Genomic DNA, 17,916 nt, shown 5'->3' on the forward strand with positions numbered 1-17,916 from the left:
AGGAAACTGTGGTGAAGGTGGAAGGTTGTTTTCAGACTGGAGGCCTTTGACTGGTGGTGTGCATCAGGAATTAGTGCGAGCACACTGCTGATTGTCATCTATCTCGACAATTTGGGTGAGAATGTACAGGTACAAGTTGTAGATGGCACCAGAAAGGTGGTATCGTAGATTGTAAAGATGGTTATCAAGAATTCCAGCAAGATCTTGACCTGTTGGGGAAGTGGGCCAAGGAATGTCAAATTGAATGCAATTCACATAAGTGCGAGGTGTTACAATTTGGGGATTCAAGTCAGGGTAGGACCTTTGCAGTGAATGATATTGCCCTGCTGCAGAATAGAGTCCAAGTGCATAAATCTCCGAATGTGGCATTGCAGGTAATAGAGTGGTGAAGGCAGTATTTGTCATGCTAGCCTTTATCGGATAGGGTATTGAATGTAGAAGTTAGAACATTATGTTACAGTTGTACAAGATGTTCGTGAGGCCGCACTTGGATTATTGTACTCAATTTTGGTCCCCATGCTGCAGGAAAAAGTATTTTCCCCAAGGTAGGGGAATCAAGAGCTAAAGGGCATAGGTTTAAGATGAGAGGGAAAAGATATTATAGGAACTCAAGTTTCTGTTCTTCTGAAATCATTCAAACACATTTTTATATCTGCATCAAGTTTAATGTTCTATGTAATCAATTTAATCTAAACCATTCCCTGCAATAAAACTCTTCACATATACTACAAAGAGTACTTGCAAAGATGGCAAATCAATATCTAATGAGCCTGAATCAAATAATTATGTGATTTCTTTTTAATGCAAAACTTACCAAACAGACGTTGGATTCTTTCCTCCTGTATTTATTGAGTACTTTACTGTCTGAATCTGTAAAGTTAATTAAAGATCACCAATTTCTACAACATCATCATAGAGTCATACAGCATGGAAACAGGCCCTTCAGCCCACCACCCATCTCAACCAAGCAGCCCCATCTTCGCTAGTGCCACCTGCTTGTGTTTGGTCCATATCCCTCTAAACTTTTCCTGTCCATGTACTTGGCAAAATGTATTTTAAATGTTAACTGCCTTATCTATCTCCTCTGGCAGCTTGTTCCAAATGCTAACCATCCGCTTAGTGAAAGAGTTGCCCCTCAGATTCCTATTAAATCTTTTCCATTTCACCTTAAACCCATGTCTTCTGTAAAATGATTCGGTGCATTCATGCTATCTATTCCCCTCATGACCTTAAACACATCAACAGTGCCCTCCATAATGTTTGGGACAAAGACCCATCATTTATTTATTTGCCTCTGTACTCCACAATTTGAGATTTGTAATTGAAAAAAAATCACATCTGGTTAAAGTGCACATTGTCAGATTTTAATAAAGGCCATTTTTATAAATGTTGGTTTCACCACGTAGAAATTACAGCAGTGTTTATACATAGTCCACCCATTTCAGGGCACCATAATGTTTGGGATCCAGCAATGTCATGTAAATGAAAGTAGTCATGTTTAGTATTTTTTTGCATATCCTTTGCATGCAATGACTGCTTCAAGTCTGCGATTCACGGACATCACCAGTTGCTGGGTGGCTTCTCTGATGATGCTCTGCCAGGCCTGTATTACAGCCATCTTTAGCTTATGCTTGTTTTGGGGGCTAGTCCCCTTCAGTTTTCTCCTCAGCATTTAAAGGGCATGCTCAATTGGGTTCAGATCTGGTGATTGACTTGGCCACTCAAGAACTGACCACTTTTAAGCTTTAAAAAAACTCCTTTGTGCTTTAGCAGTATGTTTGGGATCATTGTCTTCCTGAAGAATGAACCGCTGGCCAATGAGTTTTGAGGCATTTGTTTGAACTTGAGCAGATAGGATGTGTCTATACACTTCAGAATTCATTATGCTACTACCATCAGCAATTGCATCATCAATGAAGACAAGTTACATACATGCCCAGGCCCCCACCACCGTGTTTCACAGATGAGGTGGTATGCTTTGAATCTTGGGCGGTTCCTTCTCTCCTCCATACTTTGCTCTTGCCATCACTCTGATATAAGTTAATCTTCGTCTCATCTGTTCACAAGACCTTTTTCCAGAATTGTGGTTGCTCTTTTAAGTACTTCTTGGCAAACTGTAACCTGGCCATCCTATTTTTGCAGCTAACCAGTAGTTTGAATCTTGCAGTGTAGCCTCTGTATTTCTGTTCATGAAGTCTTTTGCGGACAGCGGTCATTGACAAATCCACACCTGACTCCTGAAGAGTGTTTCTGATCTGTCGGACAGGTGTTTGGGGATTTTTCTTTATTAAAGAGAGAATTCTATCATCAGCTGTGGAGGTCTTCCTTGGCCCGCCAGTCACTTTGCGATTAGTAAACTCACCTTAGAAAGAGTACTCTCTTTCTTCTTAATGATGTTCCAACCAGTTGATTTTTGGTAAGCCCAAGGTTTGGCTGATGTCTCTAACAGTTTTATTCTTGTTTCTCAGTCTCATAATGGCTTCTTTGACTTTCATTGGCACAACTTTCATTCTCATGTTGATAAACAGCAATAAAAGTTTCCAAAGTGATGGAAAGACTGGAGGAAAGACTAGGTGCTGAGAGCTCTCTAATACCTGTATTAAGGAAACATTTAAACACACCTGAGCAATTAAAAACACCTGTGAAGCAATGTGTCCCAAACATTATGGTGCCCTTAAATTGGGGGACTATGTATAAACACAGCTGTAATTTGTACATGCTGAAACCAAAATGTATAAAAAATACCCTTTAATAAAATCTGTCAATGTACACTTTAACCACATATGATTTCTTCTATTACAAATCTCAAATAAATAAATGATGGGTCTTTGTCCCAAACATTATGGAGGGCACTGTGTAAGATCACCCTTCAGCCTCCTATGCTCCAAGGAATATAATCCTAGTCTGCCCAACCTCTTCCTACAGCTCAGGCCCTCAAGTTCTGGAAATATCCTCATAAATCTTCTCTGCACTCTTTCAGGCTTAACTACATAATTCCTATAGTAGTGACAAAAATTGAACACAATACTCCAAATAAAGCCCCACCAATGTCTCGTACAACTGTAACATAATATCCTCACTTCTATATTCAATTTCCTGAGACTAATGACAGGGCAACTTTTTCCATATAGAGGGTGTTCGGTAAATGGAACAAGCTGCCAGAGGACGTGGTTGAGGCAGGTACAAAAAACAACATTCGAAAGACATTTGGACAGGTACATGGATAGGAAAGGTTTAGAGGGATATGGGCCAAACTCAGGCAAGTGGGCCAAGTGTAGATGGGGTATCTTGATTGGCATGGGCAAGTTGGGTTCTTTCCATGCTGTATGGCTCGAATATACCAAAAGCATTTGTAACTAGCTTATCTACATGTGACACCACTGAATCTACTTGGAAGTAGAATATGATTGTTTTATTCTCCTACATATACATAATGACATTCCTCTGAGAATACAACCAACATTTTTGGGATTGAAAGATTATGATCCATCATACATGTTGCTCAGAGCACCTTGTACACCAAGATAAGAAATAAGGTTTCTTGTTTTTTAAGTTTAATATTTAAAAAATATTTGCAGAACGCTTGAACATGGCAGCAACCCAGGTTACCACAAGAGCATCAGTTGGAATGAAGGGGCATTTTAAAGTTCTGCGCGAACTAATTTAATGTTGTCTGCATTTTCACTTGCCTTGGCATCTTTATTCTTGATAATGTTTTATACAAATTGCAGCAAATTCAAACTGAATGTCTGATAATGGGATGAATCAAGGTACATATGGCAACCCAAATGACCTGGGTAAATAACTTTCAATGAGATTACAGCAGTGAAGTAAAACAGTGTAATGAGTGAGATGATAGCGCTAATTAACTGTGGATGAAATCAATAATAAATCAGCGGAGGTAGGGAAACAAATTATATGGAAAAAGATTAAACTAGGACAGTGGATTTTAGATTTCAGTTTTAAATTATCACTTAATGACTAAGACCAGAAGAAATTAAACTATACTCTTGTAGTGATAAATTTGATGTCAAAGCATATCATAGGCAGTAATTAACATTGTCCACTGTTGAAAGAGAGTGTGACTTCTATAAGGAAACTGATCCATCTATAATTCAATACATACAAAAGCTGAAATAGCGCAATACAGGTTTCTTATACGAGTTTAGATCTGATCTAATGTTCAGCAGTGAATTACTTGCATTTACCACGCAAGCAAAAATATTTCTTCCTGCTCAATGTATTTCAAAAGAGTGCTAGATTGCAATATGCCATCAGCAGAAAGGTATTAGAGACAAATTCCTCTCCACTGGTGTATAAATAGCAGGTGGTTTTAGTAATGCTAATATGTTACAAATTATGGCAAATGTCTTCATGAAAAAATTGACAATAAAGTTTATGCAAATTACACGGACGTCATTTTGTCACAATATTCAATACAACTGATGCAATTTTGTATTGATTTCATTGACGTTAACTAATTTAGGATACATTTTAGAACGTAGAACATACAGCATGGAGCAGGCCCGATGGCCCCCAATGTCTGTGCCAAAAAATTATGCAAGTTAAGCTGATCTTATCTGCCTGCACATGATTCATATTCCTCCATACCTTGCCATGTACTTATCTAAAAGCCGCTTCAATGGCTCTATCACATCTGCCTCCGCCACCGCCCCTGCCAGTGTATTCAAGGCACATACCACTGTAAATAAACTGCCCTGCACATCTTTAAACTTTCTCCCTCTCACCTTACAGCTCTGCCCTCTAGACTTTTAATATTTCCAACAAGTGAAAAGGTTCTGTCTATCGATGCCTCTTGGAATTTTATACACTTCTATCAGGTCTTCCCTCAGCCTCCGATGCTCCAGAGGAAAAAAAAATCCAAGTTTATCCAACATGTCCTTATAGCCAATACCCTCTAATCCAGACAGCATTCTTGTAAACCTTTTTTGCATTCTTTCCAAAGCCTCCACATCTTTCCTGTACTGGGGCAACCAGAACTGCGCGCAATACTCCAAATGCAGCCTAACTAAAGTCCTATATAGCTGTAACATGACTTCCTAACCCTTGTACTTGATGCCCTGACCAGTGATGGCATGTATAACATGCCTTCTTTATCACTCGATCTACTTTAGAGTATCCACTGTATACTTTGAAAACTTTCCTCACTGTCTGCAACTCCATTGATTTTGATATTTTTGCAAATTTAGTAACCAAACCATCTACATTTAGGTCCACAACAGAGATCTCAGCTAGATCCGTGTGGAACACCACTGGCCACAGACCTCCTGCCAGAATAACACAACTTTCACCACAACACCCTGTCTTCTATGAGTAAGCCAGTTCTGAATACAAACCACGGAGTTATCCCATGCATTGTTTGTTTGTATTGATAAATGACTCAAATGTCACTTGTTTATTTTATCATATTAATTGTTTGATGAATTGTTCCCTTGTTCTCATGTAAATGCTTTACTGGAACAAATATCAGCTATTATTTCCTCAATAATCTTCTAAGCAGCAATTACCACGTGGAAATAATACTGAATGCCTTTCGCAAATTCCCCTGCATTAAAAAAAAACTTGTTTTTTTAAATATGTGAGAAAGCTTCAAAATTAATTCTCACCAAGAGTTATAAGTGGCTGTGCTGTGGAAAGTAAAACAACCTGCCTGTAATTTGGCACAAAATCATCGTTGCTGCTTTGATCCAATTCCAACTTGCAATTTTGCAGCATTAATTATTTCAATCCATTGATCAAATGTTTGAAAGTACATTCCCAGTTTAAAGCTTCCTTTCATAATGTAGTTACTGTCGTTTGTAATCATGCAGGGCTTTTAAAATGACAAATTAAATCAAGATGTTACAGATCTGAGCTGGATAATTTAAAAAAATAAAACAATCTACTAAAATGCATGGAGACTAAACAAAAATGTCATTGGTGATTGTTGAATTATTATATTTTTAGTGCTTGTTAAATAAACTAAATGATCTATTTTGAGGCGCTAGAAAATAAATTCCTTATGAAATTAATGATGCAATTACCATTGTGAAAAACGCTTTACAATTTAAAGTGTTTACTTGATAGCTACAGAATTCAAAGAGTGAACAAACAAGCTGGTAAAAAATGGGCAGATTCTCAAATACTGAAAATTGTGAAGTTACATTTTAGTGGGTTAAAGATGGGGGTCAATTTCAAAAGGGGGGGGGCATTGAAAGTAAAAGAGAAAGTTGGAAAAGCACTTTAAAACGCACACGCAATGTTGTGCTTTTTGAAGTAGAGGAATAGTTACAAGTGCAAGGAAGTCATGGACTAATTCATTAATTACAGTATGATGACCATATTAGGGTGCCCCATTTTAGTAAAGATGCAAAATATCCAGTGAAGAGAGGCCTATGGATCCAAGTCCATAGTTCCCTAAATGTGGCAATATAGAAGGATGGGGTGCTGCAGAAAGCATAATACAGCATGTGTCGGAAGGAACTGCAGATGCTGGTTTAAACTGAAGATAGACGCAAAAAGCTGGAGTAACTCAGTGGAACAGGAGGCATCTCTGGAGAGAAGGAATGGGTAATGTTTTGGTTCGAGACCCTTCTTCAGATTGGTTAGGAATAAGGAAAACTAGAGATATAGACGATGATGTGAAGAGATAAAGAACAATTAATAAAAGATATGCAACATGTTTGCTGTCATAGGTGGCAGCGAATAGAAGAGTTGGATTATTGTGTTCCAATTTTACAAAGCACAGGTTAAGCCATACCTGGAGGATTATGTGCTATTCTGAACATCATAGCAAGGATCTGACTGCGCTGTAGAGACAGTGCAGAGGAGTTTCACTAGAATGTTGCCTGGATTGGAGGCCTTTAGTTGTGGGTAAAGACTGGATATGCTGGACTTGTTCTTTTGCAGTGAAAGATGTCAAGAGTAATCTGACAAATGGATACGAGATTAAGAGAGTCTTAAATCAGAGAGATACTTTAAATCCTTTCTCGCAGTAGGGGTTTGAAGAATAAGAGCACTTAGATTTAAGGTGGAAGGAGGAGCTTTAAAGGGATCTGATAGATAAGATATTGTTTTAAAACAGCCTTTAATATCTGGAATGTGTTTCTGGAGGTGATGGAATCTGTTACAACTACTACATTTAAGAGGCATTGAGACAGACATAAATTCAAGTTTCTAAATGCCTCTTTTTTATCTCAAAGGACCTGCGGACCAGAGCTCTATATTGGTTATAATATGACGATATTAAAACTCAAATCTCAACTTCATCCTTGGATATTTTAATGTCATTTACAGAGTAAATTGGCCACCTCCCCCTTTCCAAATATAATGCTCAACACTTGGATGCTTTATATTTAATTTCCCATTGACTGGTTTTGCCCAAATTTTTATATGGAACAAAATTTCAGAAGTAATCTACCACGATTTAACCCAACTAACTTTGGATATATTGTGTAAAAAGGAACAGCAGATGCTGGTTTACACCAAAAATATACATAAAATGCTGTGGTAACTTAGGACGGGCAACATCTCTGGAGATAAGGAATGGATGACATTTCGGATAAGAAGGGTCTAGGTCCGAAACGTCACCCATTTTATCTCTCCAGAGATGTTGCCTGTCCCACTGAGTTACTCCAGCAATTTGTGTCTAACTTTGGATACATTTCTAGGCTATAGATGTAGTACTTTTTCCTTGCTTACATTCTCTCGCATTTTGATAGAGCCTATAAATTAACATATTTATATTGATATTCTGATCCAGGTCACTAATGAGAAAAAGTAGTTATCATCATCATCAGGCGGAACAATAGAGCAGCAGTAGAGATGCTGCTTTACAGTGCCAGAGGCCCGAGTTCGATCCTGACTATGGGTGCTGTCTGTACAGACATTGTAAGTTCTCCCCGTGACCTGCGTGGGTTTTCTCTGGGTTCTTTGGTTTCCTCGCGCATTCCAAAGATGTGCAGGTTTGTAGGTTGGCTTCGGTTAAAAAAAAAAGGAAATCGTCCCTTGTGTGTAGAATAGTGTTAGTGTGCAGGAATCGTTGGTCAGTGCTGACTCGGTGGGGCAAAGGGCCTGTTTTCGCGCTGCATCTCTAAATTAAAAAACTAATCAGGACTCGAGGCATTCTAGTCAATGTTTGTCCATTGATCATCCTGTCACGTTATACTGTAGTTAAGTCTTGATAACAGAAAATAGTTTAGTTGGTTGTCAGTTGCAGGTGTGTTTGGTCATTTAATAAAAAAAAAGTGGAGTCTATGTTTCCAATTTAGTCCTCCTCCTGAATGTTCACTACTTCCTCCACAATGATCGCCAAACTCACAGATCTCTACCCAAATCTTTCTCAACATTGTAAAATAATCATTAACCCTCAAGATTTAAGAGCTTGAAACTGGTCTGAAAAGTTAATTTCCTTATTTCAAGGACATTATTTTTATCTCACTCCATTTTGTTTGATCCTGATAGGTTGCATGCTTTTTCCTTATTAATACTTCAAGGCAACAGCAATTAAAATACTTACTTTTGTATGCCATTGGAAACATCATGTCCATTAGCAAGTTCGAATATCCTCCCATTTCATTCTGCGGCTAGTTTTTTTATTCAGGACTTCTTCCCTTTCAAACACACTTTTAATTAGTTTCTGAATGACACTGTGTTCAGTCAAGAAAGTACTTCCTATTTTCTCCCTGAAAGAGCTGCAATGATAATGTTTCCAAAGAACTCCAGTAAATTTGTCAAATGCAACTTCCCCTTCCCAAAATCGTGCTCACTTTGCTAGATTACCTAGAATCTTTCTAAATGACACGATGGACCGTCTTTAATGGTGGTTTCTATCATAAACTATGACAAATTAAACAAACTGTTGTATAGTTGCTAATTCTCTTTTAGAAGTTTAAAAGCCTGATCCTGGACCCATCCTTAACTCCCTCAAATTGAACGCTTCCTTAGGATGCCTTCACAAAAAAGCCATTAATTGATCCCGTTGTCTAATTCCACGTTTAGCATAGTCTATTCTCTGGTTGCTTCAAAATGTGCTCAAAATTGACAGTGATTATCATACCTTTCCAACAAGTTCCCACCATTTCTCCCCCAATATTCTGTCCTACCATCTGGTCACTGGTAGGGAAGCTATTCGCCACTCCAACAAGTGACTTCTTCCCTTTACTATTTATCAACTCTCCCCAAACTGCTTCTACAACCTATTTTCCTGAACACAGGCCATTTCTCTCCACTGCATTAGGATGATCTCTTCTTCCTTTTCCTAGCTTCCTACTGTTCCTATATGTCAATTCAAATTCAGATATACCTCAAATCTGTAACGAAATCTGTGCAATGGCCATCATATTTCAATGTTATTTATTTCTATATGTCACTGCATCAGTAGTACTCCACAGTGTGTTACTGCATCCGTAGTACTCCACAGTGTGTCATTCCATCTGTGCTTTGCTACAATAGGGCCCTTCTTCTGCACCACCACACAGTGTGTCATTCCATCAGTACCACCCAACAGATATACAGTATAGACACAAGGAACAGCAGATGCTGGTTTAGAAAAAAGTGTTGGAGTGACTCAGCGGGACAGGCAGCGTCTCTGGAGATTGCAAACCAGAACATCATCATAGTTTCCAGAAATGCTATATGGCCCAATGAGTTACTGCAGCACTTTGTGTTCTTTATTCCGCACACTTATAATGAAATAATCCAAATATCCTCAATAATTTACACATTGTATGCAGTTATTCTGCATAATCACCCATGGACAAAATACTTTGTGTCCAATGTTAATGCAGAAATGTTACTATTAATGGTGATAGCAACATAAAAAAGGCAGTTTAATCTAACATGTGACATAATGTTCAGTTCCATTTATACTCATCTCAATCAATTAAACCGTTAATAACATAATTGAATTGTGAGCACCCACTTGTTACATCCTATAAAAAGTCTATTAAGTGATGAACCACATCTATTCATTCACTTTCCTTGTGTCAATGAACACCATCCTACTGATGAATGTTCCATGGAAACATAGAAAATAGGTGCAGGAGTAGGCCATTCGGCCCTTCGAGCCTGCACCACCATTCAATATGATCATGGCTGATCATCCAACTCTGTATCCTGTACCTGCCTTCTCTCCATACCCCCTGATCCCTTTAGCCACAAGGGCCACATCTAACCCTCTTAAATATAGCCAATGAACTGGCCTCAACTACCTTCTGTGGCAGAGAATTCCAGAGATTCACCACTCTCTGTGTGAAAATGTTTTTCTCATCTCGGTCCTAAAAGACTTCCCCCTTATCCTTAAACTGTGTGACCCCTTGTTCTGGACTTCCCCAACATCGGAAACAATCTTCCTGCATCTAGCCTGTCCAACCCCTTAAGAATTTTGTAAGTTTCTATAAGATCCCCCCTCAATCTTCTAAATTCTAGCAAATACAAGCCGAGTCTATCCAGTCTTTCTTCATATGAAAGTCCTGACATCCCAGGAATCAGTCTGGTGAACCTTCTCTGTACTCCCTCTATGGCAAGAATGTCTTTCCTCAGATTAGGAGACCAAAACTGTACGCAATACAGTTGTGTGGTCTCACCAAGACCCTGTACAACTGCAGTAGAACCTCCCTGCTCCTATACTTATAATCACATTTCCATCAACGGCAGCCAATTAGCTCATCGAGTCTATGCCAGCTTTCAGAACAATCCCAACAATTCCTTTCCCCGCATTTCAGTGACCACTTCAAATCCTTTTGCTATGAATGCTAACATACCATTCTCTTTCTTCACTGCCTGCTGCACCTGCATGCTTACTTTCAATGGCTGGTGTACCATGACACCCAGGTTTCGTTGCATCTTCCCTTTTCCTAATCGGCCACCATTCAAATAATAGTCATAGCTTTTCACACAAGTTATCTGCAAATAATGAATCAACTGCATTGTATGCACTGAACCACAGTGACCAAGATGGTCATATTTCTGTCATGGAACATATTCCACTTAGATTAATCAAGAGATTAGCTGAAAGAGTCTACCTAGAGTTTAGACAAAATGCAGCAAAATACAGTTCTGTAAAAATGGAAAATTTAATATGATGCATTGTGGACGATCAATAAGGCAGCAGAAATGAACTGGGCTTTTCCAAATCTAGCTATGTATGTAGAATGTAGGAGTGTCCTCTTTATCACATATATTACCATAAGAAAATTGTGATAAATGCAAGGTCAAGAGGTTTATGTATCTACAGACCTGAAAAAGCAGACAAGTAAATTATGGAAAAGACAACTATTGCATTTTGCTCTAATGAAAAGAACAAAGATCAAGCCAGATTAGTCAACTATTATTGCTGGGGCAGCACGTTTTGTGACCTGCAGGCTACCAAACTGCTTACAGAAAGCTACCCTGGCTTTTCTCATTCCTCAAACTCACTGCCACTCTCCTCCCCCCCCTTCCCCTCCCTCTACTCGAGCATCTCCTATAGATGCAGGGAGTTGAACAAGCTGTATCTCCACATTCACCAGGCATCCAGTAAGTCAGAGCAAGCTTCACAATTCATATCCTGATAATAACTTACAAGACAAAATAACTATCAACCTACACCTTCCTTTCTGCAGAGTTGGCATGGCCATTTAATGCCCCAGGGGTCGTTCTTTTATGTCAGCCACCCTTGCATAAGACCTAAAGCAAGATGTATCCAAGTTCTTTCATCGGCATATTATTGATCTGCCGCTGGACTCAACGGTGACTCTAGCAGCCAACAATCAGATACATTGGAATACATTGGAATTGGACTTCCATATCTTGTCATGCAGAACCTCAGTCTGCCAAATTATGAATGCCTGTTATTCAGCATTCCCTGGCTATCTCTCAGCACAACTGGGACCAAAATTATGAAAAGTTTCTCCTTTATATTTAATACCAAAGGAATTCCTTGCATCAATTTAAACGCAATTCTCATAATGATGACAGATTCCAACTGATAAACCCTAAATTGATGAAATCCAGAGGTCTTACTTTCTTAATGGAATTTACAAATTATTTGTTGCTTCATTTCTAAGAAAACATGTGGATGAAAATGTTTTATAGCTTCTGTGAAGGTTGTTTGCATTTAATTACTGTAAACTATTATCTATTTGAGAAAAAGCATAATCCAAAAGCAATACTGTACTTTACTTGTATTGCCAAAAAGCAAGTTTCAGACATTCCACCAGATTAAACCTGCAAGGTTCTTCACCATAGAAAGTCAATGTGTCTGGTGATTCTTACAAATAAACTCTTCAAGATAACAACTTAAGTTAGGAAAAATGGCACGGCGAAAATAAAAAATCATAAAATAAAATCGCAAGAAAATGGCTCCAAAAACCCCAACGGGTGGAATAAATTTACCACAAAGGAAGTCGTAAAAGTTTTTACTCGGAATTAGGCTGCTAATGGATCAAAGGCTTCACTCTTTTTTATATATATATATAGGAATCTATCAAAACTCTAAAATAAGTGCACCAATGCAACTTGTTACTTTACAGCATCAACTGAGAAATGGCAACCTTATCAAATAACAGTTCCAAATAAAATTAATGTTAAATTATATTGAACCCTTCTAATTTATGAGCTAGAATTTCAAAAGATGTTTTGTTAATAATAATTTCATCTCTGGACAATGTTATCTGAAAGTAAATTTCAGAAATTGAATTTAATCTCCATTGCCTCGTTTTATCTTTACAGCCTGATGTGAAACTGCTTGTGATATCCTACTTTCCTGTCATATTTAAAAATACAAATCCCAACCTATAAATGTTGAATTATGCAGCAATCATTAACTTTAGTCCGGCAATTGTAGATTGTTTCCACAGCTTGCCACTGGCTCCACCAAGCTCATCACACATCAATAATTCATCCTAAATAACCGAGCCTAGACTAGTAAAACAGCCTTATGATAATTGCTAGGATGTGTACGTTCAAAGGTAAGCTATAAATCTTCACACTTTTGTTTGCAATGTTTCAACTTGCAATTTTTTTTCTACAGATAAGCTGTTTTTATCCTGGAACATAATGCAAACACATCTACGGTTAACACATTTTAATCATTATGAACATCAGGTTAAAGGCACTGGAATCTCCAGAATGTATGTGTAATAAATCTGAGCAAAGGCTGTTTTCTTCCTACGAGCAGACTTATATCTATGTCATGTATTTGTAAACATTAATAATAAAATATAATATTAACAAGCTGGCACAGTGTTTTCAAAGAAACTTGGACATAATGACAATGTTTTTTCTTGTGTGCAAAACAATGATCAATAGCCAATTAAATTAATTGGTGTATTTAAAAAGTTCTCCTTAAAAACACAGACTGATTAATGCTGACATTTATACAGCATGTTTCAAATTCACCACTTCCCGTTCACTTCCATGTTTTAATTTAATCATGTACAAGACTTGTGCATGGACAGTGACTGTAACACTTCCAAGTTTGTTGGCAATATAAAGGTAAGTGGAAAATTATGCATCGGAGACGATATAAAGGAAAATAGATGAGCAAAATAATGTGGCAAATGGAACACTGTTCAGAACAGAATTGTGGAAGTTAGAAGTTTTATTTTTAGTTTGGAATTTGCTGCGAGTAGAATCCACAGGTGGTGTGTTGCTGGTCCTGGACCTGCGATGTTCCACCCATTAATAACTAATCAGACAGTCGAGAGCTGTGGTTTCGCAACATGTCCTCATTGTATTTCTCATTAGGAGCAACCAAATGCTAAACATCGTTTTGATACATTTGTTCTAATTTTGAATTACAGACACACACCAATCACTAAATCGAACTTAACTATGAAAAGAAAGATTTATTTCATGCAATGCAGTTTCAAATAAATATGGGCCAATAATGATGATGCAATGGAGACACAAGGAACTGCAGAAACTGTACTCTTGAGCAAAACAGAAAGTGATGGAGGAACTCAGCAGCTCAAGTGGCATCTGTGGAGGCAGGGGCGGAATTCCGGGGGGGAGACACACGTTACCACCCCCCCCCCCCCCCCCCCCCCCTCCCCTCCATGTTTTGTAATCCGTACTTGAAAACTCGGTTACAAAAAAATCTATTAAAAATCTCCGCTTTCCACGAGACAGTGGGGATGGGACTGATGATCGTGGGCACTGAATGGACGAGAAACGTCGGTCAGCAGGGGGGGGGGGGGGGGGGGGGGGGGAGGGGAGGGGAGGGGCGCGACATGGTGATTCAGCGCGATCATTGGAGGAGGGAGGTGTCGGTCAGAGGCGGAAGGAGGGGGGTGCGACTGAGGATAGAGCGCGGTGATTGGAGGAGGGAGCCGTACGTGGAGCGAAGATCATAGAGCGGAGCTTGAATCGGCTCGTTCACGGGGCTTTTCATCGCCTGACACGGCCGGCCGCGGGATCTTCCACCGCCCCGCGGTCAAATTGTTGCGTCGAGGCGATCGAGGCTCCAGATGTTGAAGCCCCTGCGAATGGGCCGATTGAAGCCCCATGATTCAGGGCGGCTGAAGCTGCTGTTGCTGGAGTCGATCACCAATCAGGTCAGCTCCCGATGCCATCCACAGGGCGCATGGCCGAAGCCTCGTGTGTGTGCACTTGCGCGCGCGGCCGCCAGGAAATTGTGTCCCCCCCGTCCCCCCCATGTTTTAAGAGCGATTTCCATGCCTGTGCGGAGGGAATGGACAAGTAACATTTTGGGTCGGGATCCTTCTGCAGAATCAATACTAATGTTACCGGTGACAAATACATACTGTAGGAAAAAGTAACATGGTCCTTCTATGCAATGTCTCCGAGACTCGTGTCCCATAGGGTGGTTGCATGGCAGTCGAGGTCACGACCCGTGACCCGTACTGTTGCCACGCAACGCTGTCTGGAGTACAAGCTGTGAATGTCAGGTAAGTCTTTGCTATGGCTGCCAGTACAGCCGGCCCTACTTCTATCCCAGCATCCGGACTCCACACTCTGGTTCCACACTCGCGGACCCCAGGGCATCTGCCTCCGTGGGGTGGGAGATTGGTTCGGGGGATCGGGGGGGTGTGTGGTGCCAGGGTGCCGATGCAGCACGGTCACTACTCTGAGTGGGCGGAGAGACCAGACTGTCCCCACCGCTGCTGCCGGACGTTGCCGGGTTTTCGTCCCCGTGTGTCCATGGCCGTGGCTGCGCTCCACCCGGCCCCGTGTGTGGGCGCTACTAACCCACAACCGGCTGCACAGAGGGAGACGGGGCGGAGGGTGACCGTACCCGGACAGCGCTGACCCACGGGGTGCTGTCCCGGGGGATATGCACCTTCCTTCAGCCGCTTACACCTTGCTCAGGTTCACAGCAAAGATACTCGAGCGTTGTCACCCTCCACAATTATGTACAGCGCAAAAATTGATCATTTTGGCGGTTTTTAACAGGTAAGAAAGTACACGTTTCGTTTATTAAATGTATGCCGGAAGATGCCATGTCCTTCAGACGGATTGAACTACTCCGTGCGTCACGCCCTTTGACCCGATGACCTTACATGCAACCCCCCTATTCCTTGGTGACCAATGTTGGATGCATTGCTCAGAATGAGGTCTAATCAAAGGACTACAATATTAAAGTATTTATTGAAAACGAATGCAATGACAAGAAAAAAGCTGCAAAATCAAGTTTTAGAATTAACCTAAGCAGCTGCTCCTGGAAAATGTTCCTGCATCTTTGTTGGGATGATGACAAAATGAGACTTAATTATGATGACTGTGCAGTCAGTCTGACATGAAAAGCCGGCAGGATCTTTACGCAGTGAAGTGATACTTGAAAAAGCTTTCAAAACTTTACTTGGCTTTGAAAAGACAAAGGGAAAAGAAAAATGGCAGATCAAAAGAAAACCAAGACTGCTTTAATTTGATGATGGTCATAAATAGGTATAACTAGCACTATTTTAAAAGCTATAACTTTGTTCTTTGCACTACATTAAACAAAATATTGATATGAATTTCTATTTTCAAAATCAACATAGTTTGCTGAGCGTTTGTCTTGTTTTCTTTAATCATACTTGTTACGATCCCCCTAATTTGCTTAAAATATTTTTTTTCTGCTGCACGTCTCTCATCTTTTCAACCAAACGTCTAATTGTTGATTTTAGGAAAATGCGGTCTCCCTTTAAATATCAACAATTTTAAATATACTTAAATTTACAATACGTATGAAAACATTTACCAACTGCCCTTAATCTTCCAACGCGTTGATTTTCCTTTGTTTCCAACTTCACCCATACATTTTTAGAACCTGCCCATGCCTAACCACTCGGAAATGGGCGATAACAGAGTTTACTGTACCTTTTGGGAGGAAGCTTTGGGATATGTCCCAAACAACTCACACATACCTCTCCGAAAGCCATCTCGTCCTTGCGGCGGCGCTTTCTTTTACGGGAGCCTTTTCTGAACCTTTGATTGATGCCTGCCCATTTCGTGACCTGATGTTAATAAGTATGGTTACGAAAAGATACAAGTTTGATACATTTCGCTACATGTTAGGCTGTGTTAAAACAAAGCCGAAGTGTAACTTGTCGTGTTCGCGACTCCTTTTCCGATTAACAAATACCTTTCGCAACAAAATAAGACATAAAAGGCAACGCGGGTTGCGATATAGTTAAAGAAATTTGACCAATCGCTAATTAGTTTACAATGAATACAACAGCGTTTCTCACCTCATTCCTCACTTCACGGACAAGTCGAGTTTCTGTCCACTTCACAGCGTCATCCAAAAGGGGCTAAAGCCAGAGAGAAAAAATGACTGAGATTTCACATTTTAAAAACCAGGCGGGGTAAACATTGTTGTTGCTGTTGTTGTTTTTAATGAAATCCTTTCAGTTGCATTGCAGCCCAGACCGCCAGCAGCCCCCCAGTATTAGTGCTCGCGCTGCCGGGGTGCCGCTCCATCTCCCTTGCAGCCCACAGCCGTGGCAGGAGGCTGCGACGCACAGCGTTGCCGTAGTCATATAAAGCAGATCGATTGCCTTGCTCTGTTGGAGAATAATGTGGCAGCGCCGCTCCGGGCAGGGCAGGGCAGAGCGCGGGAGTCATCTGGCGGCTCCACGTGGCCCGGGCGCGAGGATTCCCCTCCCGCCGACACAGCGTTCCACGGGGAGCGAGGCACGACCAGCTCCACTGCCACGACGCGCTGCCTGCCGCAAACAATTTCCCAAACTACTTTAAAAAGAATAAAAAGCAGACTCCTTCGGATACTTGCGGAGCCTTAAGAGACAGAAGACCGGCTTCGTGCATGTGTGTGTGTGTGTGTGTGGTGCCGCCCCGTGTGTAGATGGGTGGCGAGTAGGAGCTGGGGAATGTGAAAGTGAACCTGATCCAACATTGATCATTCAGCCAGCAAAAGGCTCATTGTCCTGCGTATAGCGAACTGCTAACCGCTGTCAATCTGCACAATAACAGAGCACTTGTACTCAGGGCTGCCAACACGGCAAGTTCAGACAAATGGAACACGTCTCTGATTTTGCATTCTTGCGACAGTTTAATCTTAATAACCACCCAAACGCACCGATGCCTCCACTTGAAACTTAAAGGGGAACCTACTTACAATGGCATTTTATTTTTAGCTACGATCATGTGTGTACAGTTTGACTATCAATTTCACTGTTCGTTTGCAGGCAGAAATAACGCGCTAAAAGTACAATTCCCAAGTAATCTTTTTACCAAAAGTATTTATAGTCACTCAAAATAACCCAATTGAACAAAAGTTCTTAAAATGCACACTTTACAGTTCTATGGCTATTCAACCAAATCTCATGCTTCTTGGGATCATTGCAAGGTAAAACTGGACATTAAACCCCATCTGCCATTTCTCAACCCATTTCCACTGCTGATCTATATCCTGCTGTCCTGCTTTGACAAGTTTTCCTCACTGTCTGCAACTCTACCAATTTTGGTATTGTC

At 40.4% G+C, this 17,916-nt stretch overlaps 1 protein-coding gene across 3 annotated transcripts in view; it reads right to left on the reverse strand.

Moving 5' to 3' along the window:
* Positions 1-17,916, reverse strand: part of aopep (aminopeptidase O (putative)) — a 166,854-nt gene that overhangs the window by 59,645 nt on the left and 89,293 nt on the right. For all 3 annotated transcript variants that reach the window (XM_055632917.1, XM_055632918.1, XM_055632916.1), the window contains exons 12-13: positions 16,674-16,736; positions 16,350-16,439 (exon numbers count right to left, since the gene is read on the reverse strand). In XM_055632917.1, the coding sequence (XP_055488892.1) occupies positions 16,350-16,439; positions 16,674-16,736 (153 nt within the window). The remainder of the gene's footprint in view (positions 1-16,349; positions 16,440-16,673; positions 16,737-17,916) is intronic.

This window comes from Leucoraja erinacea, chromosome 3 (assembly GCF_028641065.1).
Source record: "Leucoraja erinacea ecotype New England chromosome 3, Leri_hhj_1, whole genome shotgun sequence".
NCBI classification, from domain to species: Eukaryota; Metazoa; Chordata; class Chondrichthyes; order Rajiformes; family Rajidae; genus Leucoraja; species Leucoraja erinaceus.